Source organism: Mus caroli, unplaced genomic scaffold (genome assembly GCF_978045245.1).
Source record: "Mus caroli unplaced genomic scaffold, Mus_caroli_1 scaffold_11, whole genome shotgun sequence".
Taxonomy (NCBI): Eukaryota; Metazoa; Chordata; class Mammalia; order Rodentia; family Muridae; genus Mus; species Mus caroli.
The window spans coordinates 43,022,673-43,047,922 of record NW_028227266.1 but is presented as its reverse complement, the minus strand read 5'-3'; the positions used below and the strand labels follow the sequence as shown (position 1 = coordinate 43,047,922).

The 25,250-nt window shown below is 49.3% G+C and overlaps 1 protein-coding gene across 1 annotated transcript; it reads right to left on the bottom strand.

The window, feature by feature from the left end:
- Positions 1–8,873: 8,873 nt before the first annotated feature.
- Scn4b (sodium voltage-gated channel beta subunit 4) lies at positions 8,874–25,048 on the bottom strand. Its single transcript, XM_021173126.3, has 5 exons — positions 24,318–25,048; positions 16,141–16,313; positions 15,090–15,318; positions 13,576–13,705; positions 8,874–12,589 (listed from the first exon to the last, which is right to left on the bottom strand). The coding sequence occupies exons 1-5, from the start codon at positions 24,376–24,378 to the stop codon at positions 12,496–12,498; spliced, it is 687 nt and encodes a 228-aa protein (XP_021028785.1). The 5' UTR covers positions 24,379–25,048; the 3' UTR covers positions 8,874–12,495.
- Between the last annotated feature and the right edge of the window lie 202 nt (positions 25,049–25,250).

The following is a 25,250-nucleotide window of genomic DNA, read 5'->3' as shown; positions in this document are numbered from 1 at the left end:
TCTATAATTTATAAAATAACCAGAACCATCCACCCCAACAGAAGGGACTGGCATGATGACCTTTTGTCTGTTTTCAGCTGAACTGGGGTGAAGAATTCCCTTCTGGAGGCCCAAAGGGAAATAGGAGGATTGGCTTTGTCAAAGGAGAGTTAGCTGGCATTGTTTGCCTTCCAGGCACTCTGTGCTGAGAAAGTTCATGGTTGAGCTGACATCTTGACCATGACAGTCTGAAAGGCTGGATAGACAAGCTCGCTGTTCAGGAAAAGTTTTGGAAGCAAGTCTTTGAAAGAAGCAACTTCAATGAAGTTGAGGGAGGAAGAGACAATCACGAAGCTGGGATGGAAAACCCCAGATCTCAGCATCCAGGGATGTGAATCTTTTTAGGGCTGTCTTTCTCTTCTTTCATCCTGTAGTATACAAAACTTAAAAGCAACATATAGTTCTGCAAAGACATTTACATGGAGCGTGTAGGGTATATAGATTGGTCAATGAAGATCAATAAAGAAAGAAGACTATTTTTCTTCAGGTTAGTTTGATCACATAATCAAACTGTAATATAACATTTTGTGTTGGTCAACTGTTCCTGGGCATGAGGCCTGCCCCGTATTGAGGTTTATATACCCAGAGACAGATGTAGAAAACTGATTTCCTCTTTGCCAATGAATATCAATTGCAAATAGTTTCTTTGTTAGGCGTGGGACCTCTGTTTACTTCCTGGGACTCCATCTAGCCTGAATCTGTGCATGTCTTGTATGTCTGCAATAGTCTCTCTGAGGAGAAAGTGGTGAAAAGCCTTGAAGATATGGGCACAGGGGGAAAATTCCTGAACAGAACAACAATGGCTTGTTCTGCAAGATCGAGAATGGGCAAATGGGACCTCACAAAATTGCAAAGCTTCTGTAAGACAAAAGACACTGTCAATAAGGCAAAAAGGCCACCAACAGATTGGGAAAGGATCTTTACGAATCTTAAATCCAATAGGGGACTAATATTCAATATATATATATATATATATATATATATATATATATATATATATAACTCAAGAAGTTGGACTCCAGAAAATCAAATAATCTATTAAAAAATGGAGTACAGAGCTAAACAAAGAGTTCTCAACTGAGGAATAATGAATGGCTGAGAAGCACCTGAAAAAATGTTCAACATCCTTAATCATCAGGGAAATGCAAATCAAAACAACCCTGAGATTCCACCTCACACCAGTCAGAATGGCTAAGATCAAAAATTCAGGTGACAGCAGATACTGGTGAGGATGTGGAGAAAGAGAAACACTCCTTGATTGCTGGTGGGATTGCAAGCTGGTACAACCACTCTGGAAATCAGTTTGGCTGTTCCTCAGAAAATTGGACATAGTACTACCAGAAGACCCAGCAATACCTCCCCTGGACATATACCCAGAAAATGTTCCAACTTGTAAAAAGGACACATGCTCCACTATGTTTATAGCAGCCTTATTTATAATAGCCAGAAGCTGGAAAGAACCCAGATGTCCCTCAACAGAAGAATGGATACAGAAAATATGGTACACAATGGAGTACTACTCAGCTATTAAAAGCAATGAATTTATGAAATTCTTAGGCAAATGGATGGATCTGGAGGATATGATCCCGAGTGAGGTAACCCAATCACAAAAGAACACACATGATATGCACTCACTGATAAGTGGATAATAGCCCAGAAACTTAGAATACCCAAGATACAATTTGCAAAACACATGAAACTCAAGAAGAAGGGAGACCAAAGTGTGGATACTTCGTTCCTTCTTAGAATGGGGAACAAAATACCCAAGGAAGGAGTTATAGAGATAAAGTTCGGAGCTGAGATGGAAGAAAGGACCATCCAGAGACTGACCCGCCCAGGAATCCATCCCATAAACAACCACCAAACACAGACACTATTGCATATGCCAGCAAGATTTTGCTGACAGGACCCTGATATAGCTGTCTCTTGTGAGGATATGCCAGTGCCTGGCAAATACAGAAGTGGATGCTCACAGTCATCTATTGGATGGAGCACAGGGCCCCCAATGAAGGTAGAGAAAGTACCCAAGGAACTTAAGGGGTCTGCAACCCTATAGGAGGAAAAATAATATGAACTAACCAGTACCTGCCCCCAGAGCTTGTGTCTCTAATTGAATATGTAGCAGAGTTTGGCTTAGTAGGCCATCAATGAGAGGATAGGCCCTTGGTCTTGCAAAGATTATATGCCCCAATACAGGGGAATGCCAGGACCAGGAAGCAGGAGTGGGTGGGTTGGGGAGTAGGGCAGGGAGGAGGGTATAGGGGACTTTCGGGATAGCATTTGAAATGTAAATGAAGAAAATATATATATAAAAAAAGTCTCTCTGAATTCATATGTGCATCCATCCTGTTGTGTCTGGAGGACAATTGCTTCCTTGGAGTCACCAATCACTTCTGACCTTGGCAGTTTTTCTGTCTCCTCTTCTGCACAGAGCCCATTTAGGACTGAGGGCTCTAAGGTTTCTCTGCTCACTGTCTCATCTAGTACAAGAAGACACTTCCATGCTCAAGGCACTGATCTGAGTCCCAGCCTAGTGTGGTCATTGAGGTCTCCGCAGTACAAAGGGTTTCTGCGGGAGATCCATTGACACAAAGGAACAGAGATGGGCTGGGAAGAAAAGTTGAAAGAAACGGTGGGAAAGAACTAGGGGATCTTGGGTCTGCACCAAGGGGCTGAATCCCCAGGGAACGGAGGTGAGGTCATGAGTCGATTTCTGAAAGCCCAGCTGCACTGTAGGATAACAACAGTATGTGAGTCAGAAGGGACAGCTGGAGTCAGAATATTCTAATGTCCTTAAGTTATTCAAATAGGTTAAATAATGACTCGAGTTATGGTCCATAAAAGGTGTGCACTCTAAGTGGCCAAAGGTCAACTATCAAAAGAATGGAAATAAAGTCTTTTATTACAAAACAATAAAGGAAGAAATAGATTTTTAAAAAAATCTAGCAATCTCCCAACAAGGAGGAAAAACATAAAGAAAAGAATGGACCTGTTGTTAAAAGAGTAGTTGGAAAAATTACCAACAACCATAAAAAAAGGTTAAACTAGCCAGCTGGTAAGGGGGTAGTTAGCTTGGAGGGAAGTGGTTATAACTTTAATCTTGAATGTCCCCACATGACCCTGTGTTGCAGACTTGGTCCTGGTCCTGTGGTACTGTTGGGAGGTCCTGGGATGCTTAGGAGGTGGAGCCTAGGAGATGGAAGTTAGGTCACCGAGGCAGGTCCATGACGGGGACATAGAACCCTCCACCCTTGAGAGTGTAGTTCCCAGGGGACTCCAGTTAATGTTAACTCACACAGGAAGGAATTTGTATGAAGGAGCAAGTCCAGTCTCCAAATCTCTTTGGCTTCCTATCTTATCACGGGACCTTTGCACATATTACTCATGGGACCTCTCCCCTTTGCACATAGCTGTCCTCCCTCCTGATTCTTGCCATTTTGTAAGGAAGCCTGTGGTCCCTGGATCAGGCACTGGCATTTTGCTGTTGACTAACATGCACCAAAATCAGGAGTAAACTGAACCTCTTTATTTTATAAAATATCCAACCTCGAGTGTTTTGTTATTTTAACACTAAATGGGACCCATATAGTAGAAGGAAAGAACTGACTCTCACAAATTGTCCTCTGACTTCCACACATAAATACAATTGTATGTGTGTGTGCACACGCATACACACACACTCACACACAAACACACACATAATTTTAAAATTTTTTTAAAAAATAATGAGAACATGAATGAGCTGGGTAGACGGTACTGTTACAGATACACTAACTGTATTGGAAAGTTTTCTGGCATGATGTTACAATGCCTGAGATAATTAACTTGTAAAGAGAAAAGAAGGATTTGGCTCACAATTTTAAAAATTTCAGCACATAATCAGTTGTTTGCTTTGATCCTACAGTAAGGCAGCATATAATGGTAGAAACACATAGCAGAGAAAGAAGCAGAGGGTGCCAGGGCAACTTAATCCCCTTAATCCTACAATTCCTTAATGACCCAAAAGATTTCAAACTAGCATCATCTGGTTGCACTTCTGAGAAGGTCATTTTAATGAGAAAAACCATATGTATCAAGGGAGGCTGATATTTGGAAGCATAATAATGAGGCTAAGAAAGAATGAGTCAGCAGGATAGCATTGGAAAAAGAAAAATCGGCGCAACTGGGGCCAGAGCTATGGTGCTCGGTTAGACTGAAAAGGTATGAGCCAAAGAATGATGTCACTGGATCCCTGACAGGAATTCAAAAGTAATCTGCACACACCACTTTAGTGCACACCTCTGCCAGTGTTGACAACCATGTCCAGGCTGCTAAGCAGCCACCACAGTAGCTCTGTCCTCCTTGGAAAGTCTCCATGACAATCCTCCCCCTATGCAAAGCCCGTGGCAATCACTGCCATGCCATCCAGCTGTCCCCGTGGAGAATGTTATAGAGACAGAGCTGTGTATCAGGTGATGCTTAGCCTTCATTGTCAGCCATAAGAACACGAGAACAAATCTCTGAGGCTGTCTCTGACTGGTTATCTACATTAGGTCCCTGGAGGAGGGAAGGGCCACCCCATCCACTGAGAGCATCATTTCATGCGTTGGCGTCTAGAACTGAAAGAAAAGAGAAAGGAAAGCTGAACAGAAGCATCATCCCACTCTGTGGCTGACCGTGGATGCAATGTGACCTGCCATCGCTAGCTCCTGCCTCCACACCTTCCCTGACCCAGTGGACTGCGCCCCCTAGAACTGTGAGCCAAGATATTCTTCCTTTCTGACGTTGCTTTTGTTGGGGGTATGGTCCCACCAATGAGTAAGTGACTGATACAGCGCCTTTGTAAGGCTTTTGTTTGTAGGGAAGCTTTAGATTCATTGAAAAATTGAGCAGAGGGTAGTGATTTCCCATTTACTCCCTGAATATACACACAGCCTCCCCGGCTATCCACATCCCTCACCAGAGGCAGACTGTGGTCACAGCTGATAAGGCAGAGAGCCTTGTTAAGTCTAAATTCCTTCTCTTAGCTTAATGTTTCTGAGACCTGCCCTTGTTGGTTCCTGGAACTGTTTACCTCTGAGGGATAAATCCTGTAGGCATCTGTGACAGTGTGTTTATCCAGTGCTGACTTGCCACCCCCCAACACACACATATACATTGCCCAGAGGTCCATGTTCTGGAAACTTTGTCCCTGGTGTTGAAGTGTTGGGATGTCAAAGAGCTTTGGTTGGGCCTCATGGGAGGTAATTAGGCCATGGAGTCTCCATCCTCGTGAGTGGATTAGTGCTATTGCTCGGGAGTGCCTCAGACTGGGTTGTTCTTTTTTTTTTTTTTTTTTTTTTTTTTTTTTTGGTTTTTCGAGACAGGGTTTCTCTGTATAGCCCTGGCTGTCCTGGAACTCACTTTGTAGACCAGGCTGGCCTCGAACTCAGAAATCCGCCTGCCTCTGACTGGGTTGTTCTAAACAAAACTAGCTTGTCCCTGGAACCTGTGTGTCTCTTCAGTGCCTACTTTGACCAATATAATGCCATCTACCAGGAGGCCCTGGGCAGAACCCACCACACACCGGTGTCATGCTCTCTGACCTGCAGAACTGTGAGCTAAATAAACTCCTTTCTTTATACAGTACTCAGCCCCTGGTGTTTTGTTATAGGAACCCAAGGCAGCATATTACATCTACTTACCAGTCCAAATTATGTTATTTCTTGCTTTGAATGATAGCAAAATAAAAAGTCTAAAAACATCTTGGAATGAGTTTTCATAAGAATACATGTTTTCATGAGTTTCTTCCAACAAGAATAGAGTGGTGGGAAGGAATGGGTCTATTTCACCCACCGAAGCAATGTTAACTCTGGAGGAAAATACCTCCACCGTCTTTAACACACAGGACATGAGTCAACCCAAGTCAGTGAGGCTTGATAGGGGAGAAACAAAGGAAAGGAGCTTTATAATCGAATAAAAGAACTGCTGTCTTAATTACTTTTCAATTGCTGTGACAAAACACCATGACTAAAGCAACATATAGAAAAATCATTTATTGAGGTTTACAGTGTCAGAGGGTGAATCCGTGGCCATCGTGGAGAGGAGCATGGTAGCAGGCAGGCAGGCAGGCAGGCAGGCAGGCAGGCAGGCATGGCGCTGGAGCAGTAGCTGGGTCCAAAAACAAGCTGACTGGGAATGGCTTGGGCTTTTGAAACTTCAAAGTCCATTCCCGTTAACGCATCTCCTCTAACAAAGCCACATGTTCTAACCCTACCCAAACAGTTCCATCAACCAGGGACCAAGTGTTCAAACATACAAGCCTATGGGAGCCATTCTCATGTAAACTGCTATGGAGATAGAGCTAGGACTTCATGCAAGCCAAAGCAGATGCCGTTCAGCAGAAAGAGAGCTCCTTGGATCCGTAAAGGATCAGCCAAAGTCCTCGGCTACCTGGAAAGGCAAACCTGGAGGGGAGAGAAACAACTTGAGAAGCCAGCTCAGCCTTCTGTGTCTTGACTCCCTCACTTCCTTCCCCTGCAAGTTGAAATACATTCTTCTATATTTCATAAAAATCCCACATGGATTACATGGATCAACATATATGAAACAAGTTCAGATTGAAGGGGATTGGAAGGAGCTTTCCCTGGAGATGTCATGGGATCGGGAGTTTGCTCATGTTGTCCACAGCTAGAACATTCCTAAGGACAAGGGAGAGGATGGAAAGGCTGGGCAGTGACTGTAGGATTGGTAATGCCAAAGGAAGAAGCTAAGGTCATATGGATTTTTTGCGTAGAGCTGAGGGGATTTGCTAAGCAGGGAAGGGTATTTGAGGAATGAGAGAAAAAAATGCATGTCATGGTAGAGTTGGATATTTTGTTCTAGGTGAGAGGGTGAGCGGGGAACACTGGGGGCTCCTCAGAATGAGATAAGGCCATGAGTTTGGTTTTGGACAATTCTCATAACCGCATCAGCCAACGTGTTCCTCCCCCAGCCTCAGACAGCTGACAGACCCTCCCAACCAGGAGCAAGAGGTATAAGTTCAGCCACTGCCTCACCATTGCTTGTCTCCCTTATGGCTGGGTTGACTTCACTGGGACCTTGCCTTCAGACTCTTCTGGGACAGAGCTGTTGCCTGGCTCTGAAATTTCTTATTCATATGGCAACACTTATATGGCTTCGTACACACAGCCTTGTACATGATCTCACAGGGTCCTCACAAAAGAGCCGTAACTCCTCCCTCTTTGCAGCCGAGGGACCTGAGGCACAGAGAGCTCCGATGGCGCATCAGGGACATCTCACTGAGGGTTGCTTGTATAAGGAAAGGAGAACTATGGCTCAGAGCATTGGGGGCTGCAATCCATGCTTGTCTGCTCTCTGCCTCTTAGCCCCATGGAAAGGTAGAGGTGTGGCAGAATGGCACAGTGGCCAAACTGCTCACCTTATAGCCACCAGGAAGGGATGGAAGAGTCAAAGACGCAGTGTGCCCTTCAGAGATACATCTCCCGTGGTCTGCCTCCCCTAGACCCCATCTTCTCATTCCTCCCAATAAACCCATCAATCCGTGAGCCCATTAAGGGATTGATACACTGAAGAAATCAGGACGCTCATGATCCAGACACTTCCCAGCTCTGAACATTGCACTTGGCATATGAACTTAAGGTGGTATTTTATATGTAAACCATAACAATGATTATGATGGTTTAACTTGTGGGTGGGGTGAGGATGGAATCTGCCCTTGCCCATAATAGACATGTACTCTCATGATGGTTAAACTTCTCTGTGTGTGCAGATGTGTGTGTGTGTGTGTATGTGTGCACGCGCGTGCGCATGTGTGTGTTATGTACATGTGTATGCAGATGTGTGTGTATGTACATGTGTATGCAGATGTGTGTGTATGTACATGTGTATGCAGATGTGTGTGTATGTGCATGTGTATGCAGGGAGGGGTGTGTGTATGTGCATGTGTGTGCAGATGTGTATGTATGTACATGTGTACATGTGTATGCAGATGTGTGTGTATGTACATGTGTATGCAGATGTGTGTGTATGTGCATGTGTATGCAGGGAGGGGTGTGTATATGTGCATGTGTGTGCAGATGTGTGTGTATGTACATGTGTATGCAGGTGTGTGTATGTGCATGTTTGTGTACACGGGTGTGTATATGTGCATGTGTGTGCAGGGGTGTGTGTATGTGCATGTGTGTGTGTGTGTGTGTGTGTGTGTGTGTGTGTGTGTAAGTACACATGTTGAGACCAGAGGAAAGAATCAAGCATTGCTCCTCAAGTGCCATCCGCTAGCTTTAGTTTGTTTGTTTGGTTGGTTGGTTGGTTGGTTGGTTTGTGGTTTTCTTTCTAGGCAGGGTCTCTCACTGGCCTAGAGCTTGCCAGGTGGGCTAAACTGCCTGGCCAGTGTGCCCTGAGAATCCTCCTGTCTCTGACTCCTCGGGGCAGAGATTATTAGAATAGTCCACCACACCATTTTTGTTGATGAGTGTTCTGGGACTCTAACTTGGGTCCTTATGCTTCCAAGATCAATGTGTTAGCAACAACCCTTCCTCGGGCTCTGCAGGTTTAGCATTTGTATCCTTCATATGGATGCTTTCAGTGGCTCCAGAGTATCTAGGGTCATCAGCACACGTAGCATAAGGGCCGCCTTCCCAAAGGTCCAGAATTTAAGCAACACACATATCTTGGATAAGCTAAAAACCCCACAGCAGTTGATATGTGTTATCTCTCCTGAGCAGGTAACATTTTCAGCATAAACTTGTCAGCTGGGGGGCAGGGGAGTGATGAAGCCAGAGTTCAACTCCCAGGCAACCCAAAATAAAAAGCCCGCATCTCAAATTATTAAAAAATAATTTTTATTTCATCCAAAGCGAAGCTAAATCCAAGTCTGCAATGCAAAATGTATTGTAGAGGCAAGACAACCTAATGGCATTCGATCTGTGCTTAGACGCAAGCGCTGGGCATGTGCAGGTCGGTGCCTCCTGGAGGCTCCCACGGCCCACCACTGTATTGCCTATAAAGTTAGATAGGAAAATTGACTATGGGTACTGTTATCCAAGCCAGAGGAATAAACCATGCATAAGATAGTCAAAAGCACTGCACATCCAGTGGGAGATGGGAGAGCAGGGACTCCAACCTGGGACAAAATAAAATGTAGCAAGCTAGAGGACTTCCCCACAAATCCCTCATTTGGGCATCCTTGCCCCAGCCCTCCGCTGGCAGTCATCTGTCACCCTGACATGGAGTCACCCAGTAGAATCCAGGAGCATAGCCATTCATTTATGTCTCTTAACCTTTCTTCGGTCTCCAGTTCAGGCTACTGAAGATGCAGAGCCCCACCCCCACCCCCTTCATCCCACATCACCCCTTGCATGCACAGCCCACCCTCTTCTGTCATGCCTCTGCACCCGCAGACTGACTAGGCACGCCTTTCCACCTCCCACACACCACAAGCACTCCACACAAGTGCACCCTCACCTCCCACCAGCTGAAGGATGCTCTTGCCTCCCTGGCTCCACAGAAGCTAGTCCGTCAGATACGTGACATTCTGCTGCCCTCCTGTCTGTCATTCTCCTGGGCCTTCCACACTGCAGGTTGATTCCAGTTTCCTTCTGCTTAGTTTCTACACCAAGGGATCTGAGCCCTCGAGGGCAGAAGTTTATTTGGAAGTCAAGGGTAAGGTACTTGTGCTTTGTCTTTGGTCTCACTGACATCAAGGTCAACACAACTGCATGGGTCCAGGTTTCCCCAAAGTCGTATGAGAGGTGCTGTAGCCCACTGGCACAGGGACCAACCTCAGCAACCCTGAGATCGTTATTTGAAGACTTGCCCGTCAGAGGGTCTGGCTAGGGGAAATGGCTTTGCAAATATACATTCTAACACAATCCGTGGTAATGCCTGCACAGGCATGCCGCTAGCACTAGGACCAGACATTCTTTGTTAAGAGGACTGAGATTTGTGCTCTTAATCCCTATCCATTAAACGCTAGTATTTATCACAGGCATTGGGGCAACAACAATATAAAAAAGTGCTCCCATAGTCCCAGGTACCTCCATCAAAAAAAAAAAAAAAAAAAGAACTGGGGACAAAGATGCTTTAAGCATCTGAGTCACGATGCCTAAGGTTGCAAAAGGAAGAAGAATGAGGCATATGCATGTTACTGGGATGCAAACCAGAGATGAGGACAGGACAGATGTGGAACATTCTCGCCGGTTATTAGCCTTGTTTCCCAATGCCTTTCCAAGCCAGGCAAAAAAAACAAAAAACACAAAAACCTCACCAAGCCTCACTGCAGTCCTGTGAGGTAGGTATTATTTCACCCTTAGGGTAGATGGGAGAAGCTGCAAGGGCTGCCTGTAAGTTGACAGTGAGCAGGAAGGTGGGAAGGGAGAGTCCCTCCCTCTCTTCTGCTCTATGCCTTGGCTTCCTCTCAGGAAAGCAAGAAGAACCCCCAACACTTGGCCTCTTCCAGTGTTCGGGGAGAAAGCAGTTTTACATGAAGGCAGCTGGAAGTTTCCTGAATGGCTGGAGGCTCAGGTGCCATGTTTGTTCTCAGAGCCAGGTTACTTTAAGCAGGGTGTGGGCTCCCACCTGTCATACCAGCACTGCGGCAATGGAGGCAGGAGATTGGGAGTTCAAGGCCAGTCTTGGCTACATAGGGAGGTGGAGGCCCGCATGGGCCACACATGAGACTCTGCTCAAATAAATATTTAAAAAGCAGGAAATGGGCAATTTTTACCCAGCTCACAATGAGTTCTGGGTAAAGAAGAATGGGAAGAGAAGAGGCAACCCCAAGAGCCCCTTGGCTTGGGCAACAGACACTAGCCAAAGCCACAGTCACCAACAGATCCTACTGTGCCTTAATCTCCCCCAACTTCCATTTGGGAGGAACCTTCAGCTACTCCTGGGCAGAGCCTGTAGCAGTCCTTACACCCCCCTGAAAAGAGGACTAGTCTCCATCTTCTGACATTAAGGATATCAGAAATCTGATGAGGAAGAGGGACTTTGGGTATCCCATTTCATACATCACAGGAACCCTAGCTAGCACTATGGTTTGCACATGGTCAAACCCATCTGAAGGTCCCACATCAAATGCCATCCTATCTCCATGTCAGGGACAAGAAAGGGTGCCCTCAAGTGTCATCAAGACTGCCACCAACCCCAGCTTCATGGTCTCCTCCATGGCTTTGGGGTAGGGAACTGGGGAGCCCCACCAGAGTCACACCAAGCTGTGCAATTAATTCAGGGAGTGTGAGCCAAAAGAAAAAGGGCTCAGAACCAGGACTCGAGGAACTAAGGCACAATCTATCCCCACACTCAGGGGGTGTGCAAGCCGACTCTGCCAGAAGTCAAGAGAAGGTGTGAGTACCTTCTCCCAGCTCCTCCGCAGCCTCAGGCTGGGTGAGGAGTTAGCCCAGCTGGGCAAAAAGAAGCTAGAAAAGCCAAGGGCCTTCTCATCTGGAAACAAGGGTCCCTGAGGCAAAGGCAGACCCAGAGCTGGGAGGCCAGGAGCAGGGGAAGGCCAGGCATGCTGGATGGACACAGAAGGAGCAAGGGTATGGGATGACAAGTCCTAGGAAAGCATCCCTCAGGGAAGGTGGCAATGCCAGCTGTTTCAAGGGAAGGGAAGAAGTGTGGAAAACTGAGCTCCGGAAGTATCAGGGTGGCATGGTCCTGCCATGCCAAGGATAAGGGCCGTCAGTCTTGTAGGGCTGGGGTAGACATTCCTAAGGCTGGGAGACCAGGGGCACTGTTCTCCTACCTCTGAACCCAAAGAGCAAAGCCAGTATAGCTGCAAATAGCACCCCAGTGCTCCAGGAGGGTGGAGGCTGCCCCCTCCCCACAAGCCTCCTCAGTAGCTGCAGCCCAGAGAGCAAAGACAGGCTAGGTAGGCAGCAGGAGGAGGCTGGTCAGGGAGCCAGGACAGTGTGGGCAGGTGTTCTAGGGTAGGGGAAAGAGACGTCCTCTCTAAAGGAACTTCCAGAAGCCTGATATTCTTCAAAGCCCAGCTTGCCTCTCACAACTGGCCCAACCACCCCAGAAGACACCATTCTAGACTTCTTGTGCATTCCTAGCTTCTGAAGTGGTCACCCTCTACCCATCTCCAAACCCCAGCTTTGGAAGCAGCCCTCACTGATCACCCCGATTTCCTGGTGAAAGGTCAGAAGGAAAACTGAGGAGAAAGCAAGGCTTCACAGAGGGGAAATCTAAAGGAGACCCTATGTGCCCAGGATCCGGGACCAAACCTTCCACACCACTCCAGCCCCTCCCTTCCCTGTCTTCAATCTCCTGTAGGCTTCCTCCCCCAGTCAACCAACCCTTGTCCCTAGGAAGCCCTGGCTGGGGAGAGAATGGCAGCTGGGCAGGGCCAGGTCCTTCCTGCTCAGAAAGAACAGTTTGGGCCAAGCAGCACACATCTCAGATAGGACTCGGCATCAGGATCACCATCAGAAAGCGAGGCTCCCTGCCCTGCTTGGCCCGAGCAGGGCCTCACACTTTTGTGGGTGGCTTCTCTTCTGCCTTGGAGCCAGGCAACCCGTTCTCTGTGTTGTCATTCCCAGAGGAACTCACTAGACACTCCTTCCTAGAGGGGGGAGAGGGTTGAGAGGAACAAGAGATGAAGGAGTGGGTGCATAGTTCCCTGTGCCAATCCTGCACCCTCTCCCTGGCCTTTTCTGTTCTGTTCCAGAGATAGCCTACCTTGTCACCTGTCTTGCCGAGAACACAGCTCTCTAATGTCCTTTCCCTTTCTGGTCCCTTTCTCTTGCTCTGGCCCTTCCAAGATTCCTCACCTGCTGCTTTAAAGACACCTTGATGCTGTTCCAGAAAATTCTGGGCCAGGCTCATACCCTCTCTACCTGTCCATCCTTCTCCTCCTTCTAGTGAGAAAATAGACTGAATCCAAGACCTCACACATGCTAGGCAAGCCCTGTATCAGTTAGCAACATCCCTGACCCTAGATGCCTATTGCCAAAACTGAACTTATCTTAGGACTTCCTAGGAGGTCATGTCACCCTTTGGGGTTTTAGTTTAGTCTCATTTAGGTTTAGCTTATGAAAACAGGGCCTCACAGTGTAGACAAGGCTGGTCTTGAACTCAAGGGGATCCTTCTAAGTGTGACTCTCAACCACTGGGATGGCAGGCACAAGCCTCCCCCAACTGAATTATCAGAATTTCTCCTCTCCCTAAAAGAGTCCCTCCATTCTAGAGTCTCTATGCGTGAACTCACATTTTCTATGATAGAAATGAAAATATAGAGGCTTCCCAAATCTGATGGTAGGTTTTAAGGCAGGTGGTACAAATGGGAAGAGAGAGGTTAATGGGACAGGAGGGGAAAAGATAGCCAGAGGAGGAAGATCAGGTGGAGAGAGGTTGGGAGAGAGCCAGGAGATGGTGCAAGGGCTGCAGAGATTGGAAAGGCCAGCGGTGGCATCAGAAGACATTGGAGAATGAAGAGGCAGAGAGGACACTGCAGACCGGTAGGGGTTAATGGATGTAGAGTAAGGACCACCAGGGAGCATGGGAGAGAGGGCCACCAGGGAGCACGGAGTTGAGGGCGAGTTAACTCACTTCTTCTCTCGGGTCTTCTTCAGGATGAAGGTGATGAGCTTCTTCAGTAGCAGGATGCAAACGAGAAGTCCAATGACCCCGCCCACCACAGCCAGGATGATGAGAGTCACCGTGTTGTCCACTTCTTCCACTGGGGGGAGGGGCAGAACACAAGGTGCAAAACTGACCACCCTGCCTCCAGACCATGACCCTCTCAGGTCAACAAAGACCGAAGAGGCAATGGCATCTATTTCTTTCACCCCTCCCAACACCTCTTCCCCTAGACTCATGCACACATTGGGGAATAAATCAGAGACCCACAGCTCCTAGCTTTGAGCTGCAAGCTCACTCCTCAGCTTGCCTCCCTTCTTCCTCTCCCACTGCTTCCAGACAACCCGCTCTGTCACCCTTCCCAGCAAGGCCGTCCCTGGCCACTCTATGAACCCTCCCTGCTCCTCCTGTTGCTTTAACTCCTACATACAGCACTGCTCTTGGTTTAATTGTGTTGATCCCTCAGCTAGCAAAGCTCCCATTCTTGTCACACTGGGTCCTCAGCATGTAATGGACGGGTGAAACACTCTATAAATGGAGGAGAGGAGAGCCACCTGGGAGGGTCCACGGAGCTAACTCAGAGCCTGGCACCCAGAAACACTCTGACAGCATTGTTCCCTTTCCCCTCTCCTCCTACAAAAAGTAGCCACTGAGGAACAGAGAGCAGGAATCTAGACAGATAAAAAGAGGTGACGCCATGTGCAGTTCTAATACCAGACTCAGGCTCTAATAAAGTGTGTCTGGATACCCTTGAAATAACCCAAATTCAACTCCCGCTGTTCCATCTCCAGGGGTTCCTTGATATGGTCATGGGGGTGGGGGGGCATGCAGAAGGCATCAAATTCCAAGATCCTCAGTTGCAAGCTGCCCAACCTAACTTCTCCCCTATTTATCCCTCTGCTTCCCTGACTACCTCCATGGAGTAAAGGCATGTGCTTAATCTGGCTCCTTCAGTGCCATCACTGCTTGACTGACCCACCTGTGTCCAATTCCACCTGTGTGGAAGGGCCACACCTCATTCTAGCTCTTTGGAAAGCACCTGCTATTCATTTGGGGCTATCCGTCTGCTTGTCTAACTCTGAACTACACACTCCTCAAAAACAAAACAAAAACCACTGTGTACCAGTCACAGCATTGTTTACAAGACCTGACAACCATCCGACACTTGCTAACCCAGAACACAAAACCAGCAAGAATCCATCTACATGGAGAGAGTCTAATGCTGCTGAACACTCCCAGCTAGCTCCTCGGCCCTTCACGACCATCCTGACTAAAGGATATTATGGACTAGGAAATAGAGGCCCAAAGATGCTTAATGCTATCCACAAGCCACTACGTAGATGACGTTTTTCTAGCTTCCAGATGCACCTGCAGTAACTCTTGCAAGTGTAAAGAGAAAATCACCAGCATGGTCATTTTGCCACACTGACGGGAACCCCAAGTTCTTTCTACCCTACCCCCTCACCCCTGCCCCCACTACATACGTTTATCAACCACTTGGAGGAAGATGGTGGCAGAGTTGTTCAAGTCCTTCTCCTTGGGGTTCCTCACGAAACAGGTGTATCTGCCCGTGTCACTGAACTCCAGGTCGCTCAAGAGGATGGAGATATTATTCGTCTTCTCCTTGGTGGAGCCCTCTAGGGTGATTCGATCATCGTCCTTCACTCTCACCTTAGGGTCAGACTTATCATTCTTCACGATCCCGTCGATGAGCTGGGGCAGGGAAAGATCACCCCAAAGAGCAGTCAAGTGTCATGGCACCATTCCGTGGACGCCACCCAGGACCATGTACCCAGAAAGGCCCTTCATCTTCCTCTGCTCTCTCTGACAATGGCTATATCTCTGCCTGACCTGGATTCTGCCCTGTTTCAAACTAAACCTGTGTTCTTTCCTTCAGGACTCCCTGGAACACACCCCACCAGCTGCTGTTTTCCTTTTATTTTTGTTTTTGTTTTTGCACAGTGCCTCTGCAAAGACACATACACACTCGGGCCCCGCCCAGCCTTCCCTTTTTACTCTCACTCTGGATCTTCTACTCCACCCAATCCTGCCCTTTAGTCGGCACCTGGATTAATACTATAGCTCTTCAGTATCCTCTAAAGCTAGTGTCTCTTGGGGCTTTCACAGTTACTCTGGGAGAAGAATTCCTGCCAGACAGAACCCCTGCCTCTGTGACCTGCTAACCCCACTGCTCCATTCTTGCCCTCTCTCCTCTCCTCCCATGCATCCCTAGGCCACTGTTTGTTCCCGTTCTCCAGGCCTTTGGACGGATTCTTTCTCATGATTGTTAAGCTATTAATTTTTCTGAAAATATCCAAGTTGCAGGGTTCCCTCAAGAAAAGACAACAGAGTTCAGTCAAAATTTTAACAGACCCTAAATTCTGGCATCACCATCAGAACCATCCTCCTGCCTGAACTCCAGAGAAAGAGTATCAAAAGGTGGGTTCTTGGGATCCTCAGAAGAGACCAAAGCTTGGGCTTGAAGGCACCCATGGGCAAGGGAAAGACAGTGGGAGACATGAGCACCCCACTTACAATCCTGGATGTTTCGCTGTTATTGTAGGACCATTTGAAGTAGAGGTTCTCAAAGCCATAACAGCTGGAGAAGGTGCAGGGCAGCAGGATCGATGAGCCGTTAATAGCGTAGATGGTGGTGGCCTTTCCCACAGATACCTCCAATGACAGGTACATGGGGAGCAGGAAGAGACCTGTACAGGGGACAAGGTCTCCTTTAATAAAATCCCTCGGGAAGCTCTGGAAGGGCACCCTCAGCCAAGGAAGGGGAGCTTTGTCAGATGAAAGGCCTTTGACATCCTCAGGACGGGAAGGTGGTTCTCTAATACAGAATCTACAAGGCCTGGAGCACGCATTTCAATACCCGCTTGGCCTGAATAGAACTGAATTCTGAGCCTTCGTGGCCCATGTGGTACTCAAAATGACCACGAGGGGACACCCTAACCCAAGAAAAGGAAGGACCTAGTAGTTTGTGGGGTGTTTTTTTTTCTTTTCTCCCCTCCTCCTCTCGCACACCCCACTCCTGAACTTGTAACTCCACCCCTCCACCTGGGTAGAGGGCAGCACCTGTAGGGGCCAGGAAGGTAGCAGAACTCCCCCTGTCACCTGCACCCAGGAGACTTTCCTAGGTCGGGGCTCACCCCTGGTGATGTTTGAGGGTTTCAAGTGGGAGTCAGAGCCTTGTCAGGTGGAAAGGCCCGATCGCCGCAGTCCCTATCATGGAGCTAGGGGCCAGAAACACTACAGGGCTGGACAGCGTCCCCGACTACACAAGGGGATCCGGAGGAGAGAAGGATGACTACCCAGCCCTCCAGAATGGAACCGTGACGGCGGCCGCGGGGGACACAGACTGCTAGCAGCGAGGACGCAGGAAAGCAATTGCACCCTATGGCCCAGCGCAGCTCTCTGCAGAGGCCATTTGTATCAAGTGAAGGCACTCTGCAGGATGCGGGACCTAGGGGTGGCCTGAACCCTCCGGATTCGGCGAAGCGCAGCCTTCCCATCACCCTGAATCCACACTCCGCACCCTTGCCTCAGAAATCACAGTGACACCCCCACGGTCGCCTCAGCCCCCTCCACAGGACATCCCTTTGGCCCCCCAGGACATCCCTCTGCCCCCCACACTCCTTCCACAGTACATCCCTCTGCCTCAGGAGGCGTTGCCTTCCTAAGTCCTCCTCCTAAGCGCTCTTAAAGAATCTAACCCTCCTCTTTCCTGCACATTCCTTAGGGAAACTGCATTGCCTCAAGGTCGTTCCACACTGAAGGAGAGCTACACTGAACTCATACCTTTCTTTGCCAGTAGGGGAAATGAGCACTCACCCCCATCTTAATTCTCAGGAAAGTCGTTTGTTGTCTAACTTAATTCCCTCGTGCTGCATCATAAATCAATTTCCTTTTGTTTTGCCCACAAGAGGCAATGACCAAGCTACTGAGTGACAGGAGAGACAGACAAGGCAATCAAAGGAGTGCTGGTGACCCAGCTCCTGTTCTCAAGGTCTCTTCACCTCCCTTGTGTCTCCTCTGCTTCTGGTTGCTACACACACACACACACACACACACACACACACACACACACCAGGTCAGAAATTGCACCCTATGGCCCAGTAACCCAGTCCTGACTCCTGCCATGTCTGTGATGCCAATAGGCAGATATTGATGAGGCATTTACTGTGTGCCTGGCGCCTTCCAGCCTCTGCCTCCCCCATTATATCTAAAATTATAGAACATACTGGAGAGGAAGCTACGCCTATGGAAGTCAGCGACTCCCTTAAGGTCAAAGAGGGAGACAGAAACCCCTCCTCACATGCTAAAATAGGTGCATTGGCTCACTGTGGTTCCAGCTCTTGCTAGATTACCTCAATTTGCAACTCGTGTGTGTGTGTGTGTGTGTGTGTGTGTGTGTGTGTGTGTGATATGTGGTGTGTGTGTGTTATGATGTGTGTGTGTGATATGTGGTGTGTGTGTATGTGTGTGTGTTTGTGTGTGTGTGTGTGTGTGAGAGAGAGAGAGAGAGATGTGGTGTGTGTGTGTGTGTGTGTGTGTGTGTGTGTGTGTGTGTGTGTGTGTAAAACTATTGCAGTGGATTTCCATGCTGAGGACAGGTTTTCAACTGGGAACAGGCATCGGCAAGTGTGGGTTGGCCCTGGAACTCTGTGAGTCTTCAGAACTGGCCTCTCCCTGTAGCTCCCAGGGAATAGTGTGGGTTCAGACCACAACTTAAGAATAACTGTGCTAAAGGGCTCCCACACAATCACCCCCACTTCTAATAGGATACTAAATGGCTGGTGCACTATTTATCCTTTTATAGATGATAAAGTTGAGGCTCAGAGAGGTTAAATGATTTTCCTGCATCCACACAGCAAATAGACCCTTTGGAGCTCAGTACTTACTATATATGATAGCATGGGTATATTTTATAGACTATGCTCATTTCATCTGTACCCCATTAGGTTGTTATTCCTTTTATTCCCAATAAGTGCCTCGAAGAAATAAAGATGTAAAGGCCACACATACCCAAGAAGTAAGGATGCAGCACTCAAAAATAGATCTCCTTTCCCCAAGAGCCATTCTGATGGGGGTCAGAGCTCCCTGGAGTTCCTGGTCCTTCTTTTATCTCTGCTGTCCTCTATCCCAACTCCCCTCTCCTCCTCCCCCACCCCGAGGTCTAGGAACAGGAACAGTCATAAGTGCCCACTGTCCAGCCTCAAGCCAACGGTAGAGAATAGGAGCCTGAAGCTTTGCTTTCATGCCTCCCAACAGTCCCCTAGGCCCAGAACCAGGATGCAGAGCAGAAATCAAGGACACACAGCCGGAACCAGGATGCAGAGAAGACACAAAAGAAAGGCAGCTTCTGGGGTGCAGAGTTGGCTTAATGAGTCACATAGATTGATATGTCAGTGCGAGGATCTGAGTTCAAATTCCCAGCACCCCTGTAAAAGCCAGTATGTAACATAAGGCATCAATAACTTCCAGTGCTAGCATAGAGAGGTGGGTGACAGAGACAGGAGGATTCCTGGAAGCTTGTGAGCTGGCAAGCCTGGTAGATACAACCAGGGAAACAACAGAGAGATACTGCCTCAAATGAGGTGGAAGGCAAGGATCAGGGGTGTACTCTGACCTCCATGGACAAACTGCTGCGTGTCCACATTCACACATGAAAACATAAACACACCTCTACCTTTACAAAGAAAAAGGAGGAGGAGGAGGAGGAGGAGGAGGAGGAGGAGGAGGAGGAGGAGGAGGAGGAGGAGGAGGAGGAGAAGGAGAAGGAGAAGGAGAAGGAGAAGGAGAAGGAGAAGGAGAAGGAGAAGGAGAAGGAGAAGGAGAAGGAGAAGGAGAAGGAGAAGGAGAAGGAGAAGGAGAAGGAGAAGGAGAAGGAGAAGGAGAAGGAGAAGGAGAAGGAGAAGGAGAAGGAGAAGGAGAAGGAGAAGAAGAAGAAGAAGAAGAAGAAGAAGAAGAAGAAGAAGAAGAAGAAGAAGAAGAAGAAGAAGAAGAAGAAGAAGAAGAAGAAGAAGAAGAAGAAAAGAAGAAGCTTTCTAAACTGGGTGTGGTGACTCACACCTGGAATCCCAGAACGCAGCTAGTCGGGAGGATAGCTGCAGCGCTGAGACCAGCTTCTGCTGCAGTGTGAGACTCTGTCTCAAAAAATCAAAGGGAGGGAGGAGGTTGCAAGCTCCCTGGTAATTCCTCTGACCTGGGAGCTAGGGTCCTGGTGAAGATGGGGGAGAGGGGGACTCTCCAAAGGCCAAATTCCTTCTTCCCAAGTCCAGCTTTTCCAGAGCACAGAAGCACTTCATGGGGAAGATGGCGATTTGTTTGCTTTTGAGATAGAGTCATATGGGCCAGACTAGAACCTGCTATGCAAGCAAGGATGACCTTGAATTTCTTGCCTTCCACCTCCACCTCCACCTCCTGGGATGCTGGGATTACAAGCCAGTGTCTCCCGCACCTGGTTTGAGAAAATGCCTTTGATTGCTTTAAATAGATAAAAGTGGAAAAGAGCAGGGGAAAATAAAGTTCAGAAGGAAGAATACTATTTCTTTAAGTTCTGGCTCACCGCACAGTGCGCATTTCTGCTTGATGCGGGTGACTTAACTCTATCTAATACAATGAGGACTCTGAGTGGTGCACTGCCACGTCCTCACTAGCCTGGAGGGGATAAAAGAAACCGCAGCCATGATTTTCACAGAGTCATCCCTGCCCAGGTGGAAACCTGGGAGACAGTAGGCAAGCCTGGATGCTTCTGCAGCACACAAGCCCACCCAGCCAGGCATGCTTGGCGCACAAGTTCCGGTGAGGCTGAGCCTGGGAGGGAGGAGCATGGGTCATGATCCACTAACAGGTCCCTGCAGGGCTACTTCAGCAGGTTGGCCAAAGCTGGAACGGACTGGTCAGCAGGTCCCAGTCTGCCTGCTGACCTTGACAAAGTCAGAGATGCCACATCCTACAGGCTCCTCCCCAGAGCAGTGCAGGGATAGCTATAAACTTTCCTACTTCCCAAGCTTGGTGGGAAGCCAAAACATGAGGCTGTATAAAACACATGAAGGACTTCGGTAAGGGAGCAGCCTTGAGGAGAGGATATTGTTTCAAAGAGGTGAGGGGGACAAGGCTGTCCACATACCAGCATTGGATATAACCAGGGCGCCACTAGTTTTTCTTAAAGACTACTGTGTCAGCCAAGACTTTCTCCCAGCTACTCACGCATTGATTTATTCCTTCACCCTCTACCACATCTTGGATTATTTCCATGTGGCTATTTCCCTATGTAAAGGACTTTCTTGCTTTGCCCTGAAGTCACCTCCTTAGAATGCTAGCATGGGCCTTAGGTCTGTCTGTGAGTTGGGCCTTCTTCTGGCACTGTGGGATCCATGAAGTCTCTGTCAGAGTCCTGTGAAGTTCCATCCCATTCTCACAGCTTGGCTTTTCCTAAGTCATTTACCCACCCTCAGCAGCCATCTTCAGAAATTCCTAGCTCCTGCCATCCTGCTGGGACTTTGTCCAGGGAGAAAGATAGACTCACAAGTTGTACTAAAGTTTTTGAAAAGCATTTGGGGCTGTGGACATGACTCAGTAAGGGAAGCGTTTACTAGCAAATGTGAGTTCAGTTCCCAGAAACCTTGTGGTGGGTATGGCTTTGTAACTCCAGAACTGAGAAGGCAGAGACTGGAGTTTGTCTTGGGCTCACGAGTCAGCCAGTCTCGTCTGCTCATGCAGAAGCTCTGGGTCAAATGATATCACTTGTCTCACCTGAGGGATGGCAACCAGGGTCAACTTCTGGCCTGCACACACATGTACACACACACACACACACACACACACACACAAAGCATTCTGAACATGGCTATACTATGAAATATTCACACCAGCAAGAATCCAATGGCTACTACCATCCATTTCAAGGTTGATCCCAGGTTGGAAGCATCCCACCATCTTTCCCATAACCGGAAAACAGCCACACCCAGGCAGGGCAGGGGGTAGAAGGAGAGCGGAATGGTGCTTGCTCTAAGTTTAGCTCCAAGGACTTGCGAGGCATGTGGAACAGAGGCTCAGCTGAGACTCTCTGGCCCCAGGGAGGAAGAATGGCTCAGAGTTGGAGCTCTGAAGAAAAAAGTGGGCCGAGGGCATGAGAGAAGGACCCCTCCTGGGAGAGAGGCCCCGGGGGCCTGGGGGAAAGGGGCTGGGCCAGGCAAGGCTCCTGGGTCCTATGGCAAAGGAAAGCTTTCTGCTCCCTCACCCTAGGCAACCTGCCTACCTGCTTCCTGCCCACCCCCATGAGCTTTGCCAGGATAGAAGCATACCCCTGAGACTGCACTGGATCAGAGAAACCAGCCTTACAAACAAGTCCAAACAGTGGGTCTGGTGCTCTTTTTAAAGGCCTCTGGGCAGCAGTGTTGGCCCACTGCAGGCATGGAGACCCCCAAGGAGCAGCCATAGGGCGAGGTGATCCCATTAGGAGGCAGCCAGTCATAGGGGCTTAGTTCCTGCAAGGCTGCCTTCTGCAGATCCAAGAGTTAATCATCTTTTCCAGATGCAGGCTGGCCCCTACCCCTCCTCCCCTCTTCTCCAGGATCTCCCGGTTTAGCCTTGCTGGTTTCTTCCTCTGAGTGGGACTCAACACCCTCTCCTTAATTGTGTGCTCATTAAACAAGCCCTTAATAAATACACACCAGGGGAGAGAGGGTTGTGCAACACAGCGCCCTCGCAAGTGATAATTAAACACAGATCATGGCAATTAAGCAAATCAGGGAGCAAGGAACGGGTGGGCAGAGCAGCACACTACCAGTTACAAACCCAGGAAAAGACTGGAACCTCAGTTGCAGTGCTGTGGCCTTGCGAACTGCTTCTTGGGTTCAGAAAAAGTTATAGTGTTTGTATTTTCAAAAACAAACCAAAACAAAAAACCACTGGGGTCTCAGTCTACGAAACTGAGTTGATACGGAGAGAGGACGTCAGGGACACCATGTTGCCAACTGTAGAGCAAAGCTCTGACCACTGCTCAGACCTACCCATAGCCATCATATCCCAGGGCCTCACTCATTCTCAGGCTCTAAGCACAAGCCCCACTGACCTTCCCTCTCACCAGAGGGCCTGGATTCTGTCCCACTTGACCATCAGCTGGGCACACACCCTTAGGCAGGTTACCATCCCTCTCTGGGCTATACATTACTCACTCTTTGCAACGCTCATCGCTCATCGATATGGTTTTCAAACTCCCTGCCCTATTCATACCAAAGCTCTGCCCTGCTCTCCACTTACCCAACCCCACCCCAGTACCTACAGCCCTCTTGGTTGTCCACAGAAGCCTGCTTCTATGGCTATTCTAGCATGGTAAGACCTAGCCCTCCCTTGGCCAACCAAACACTGGGGTAAGGCAACCCACGACATACAGTGACTGGTTTAATGACTGCAGCTTTGGTGCCTCTGAGACCTCTCACCCCTACAGTGACCACAGGAGAGCCCCAGGATGATCCAAGTGTGGACTCCAGTGGAATGACACTGTACCCATCCCATGAGGAAGAGCTTTGGGCTTTAAAAGAGTCACCATGAAACCTGTACGACATCTGTATGGTATGAAACAAAACATCAGTGCCCTGTATCTGATGGCCTCGGGGAGGTAAAGCAGAGCTCAGGAGCAAAAAGAACACAGTTCCCAACACCTGATGGGTACGCAATAGGACAGATCTGCACGTGAGTTCCAGGCGCAAGAGCAGCAGTGGCTTCCTAAAAGAGGCCTGTGCCCCCTGCTTCCAGCACAGATACCTCCACCATGTGCCTGACCCAATGGGGGGTGGGGTGGGGGCAGGTGGGTTATGCTGTCAAAAACCAAACTTGACTTATATAAACAGGAAGAGGCACAGGTGCCAGAGACGGAGTCAGCTTACATTGGAAGTCAGGCTGTGTAGAAGATTACATTCTGGTCTGGACTAATAAATACCATTGCCTAATCTCTTGGAGTTTGACACTCAAAACCATCATGTGAATATTAATAGCCATAAGAGTCTATACCCTCTGTGTCCTCTGGGCCTGACTCCTCTCTCTTCCCAGCCTTCCCCAAAATGAAGAGTCAGTAGCAAGCCAAACAGGTCTTCCCAAAAGAAAAAACCCTTTAAAGGAAGAGGGACAAGGGCCTTCTGAAAAGGTGGCCTTTGAGTGGTCCTCTGGGTTCTTCTACGTCCTTTCAGCATTTGAAAGAGTGGCAATGGACACCAGAAAGGAAGAAGTGGGGAGAACCTGGCGAAGAGTTGGGAGGGAGACCCTCGTCCCCCATTGGAGCATTCCCTGCTGCCAGGGAAGCAAGCAAGTCAAAAGCACTAGGCAAGAGCAGAGCGGCAGACACCGGTACACCTGCAAACTCCCTGGAGCCCCCACACTCAAGGCAGTAGACACCCCAGCCCCCACCCCACCAACATGCCTTAACTCCGGTCTCAGGAGGATTTCCCTGCTGCAGCTCCAACACCTAGCTCCAAAAGGCATCAAAGAAAGCAAGAAACTCACTGCCCGGGTGGCAGGGGGTGGGGAAAATGCACAAGGTTCCCAGAGAGCATAGTCTTAAAGCTAAGGGTCCGGAGGAAGACCGGCATCCCAATCATTTGGTGCCACCTTGTCTAAGGCACCTCTCTTCACCTCCTTCAGGATGGGGTGGGGTTAAGAAAGAGGCGAGAGAGAGAGAAATGACAAAGCTGGGGCTATCTTACCCAAAAGCCCAGTGCCCAGCCATCTCGCCTGAGTATTGCCTCGGTTCCCAGCCCGGGACATGGTCCTGTTCTCTCCGGAGAGCTCCGGAGGCTTGGGATGGAATAGTGGGGACAGCCGGGCTCTCCGCCCGAGGTCGTCTGTGGGCCCCCGCAGCTGCCAGGGGAGCTCCGAGCTCCCGGGTCGGGGCTCCGGAAAGTTAGCCGCGAGAGAGCGAGACGAGGGGGAGACCAAGGAGGGGGAGGCGCGCCCGCCTGCCTCTTGGAGCCGGCTGCAGGAGCCTGGGCTGGAAGGGGGAGGAGGAGCCGGAGCTGAAGGGAGGACGCCGGGGCGAGCGGCACTGCGATGCGCCTCTGCTCTGGAAGCGCTCCAGCCGCAGGAGGGGCGGCGTCCCCGTCGGTTTCGCACAGTGCCGGTTGCGCCGTGGATCACGACCGTAGGGTCCAGCCTGGGCAGCCCTCTCCCTCTCCAGCCGGACGGGGATGCTGCGGCTTGGCACTGCAGGGCCAGCCCGCAGACGCCCGCATCATCCCAAGCGCCGAGCTGCCAATTAGGAGAAGAGTTCACGGGGGAGTAGAGGTGGAGCTTTTAGGTTTGTTGGAAGGCTGTTCTTGTTCCGCTCAGAGAACACGAGTAAGGGCAGCGGCTGCCTCTCCGGGGACCGCCGGGAGGACATCCGCAGCGGGCGCTGCCGCAGCCGGTGGGCGTGTGCCGGCTTGCCCGCTGCGGACGACCGGTACAGCCCTGAACCAACACGCGTCGCCTCCAGCCGCGCCGCTCATTCGCTCTGCGGATGGCTTTTAGGCTGTGGCGAACCGAGTTTCCCCTGCAAAGTCTCCTGCACGCCGCCCACCAACCCATTTCTGCACAGACTCTTTGCTTCTTAGAGGGTTGGCAGACAGTCACTTGGAGACAGCATGCTTTGCCCCCAGCGC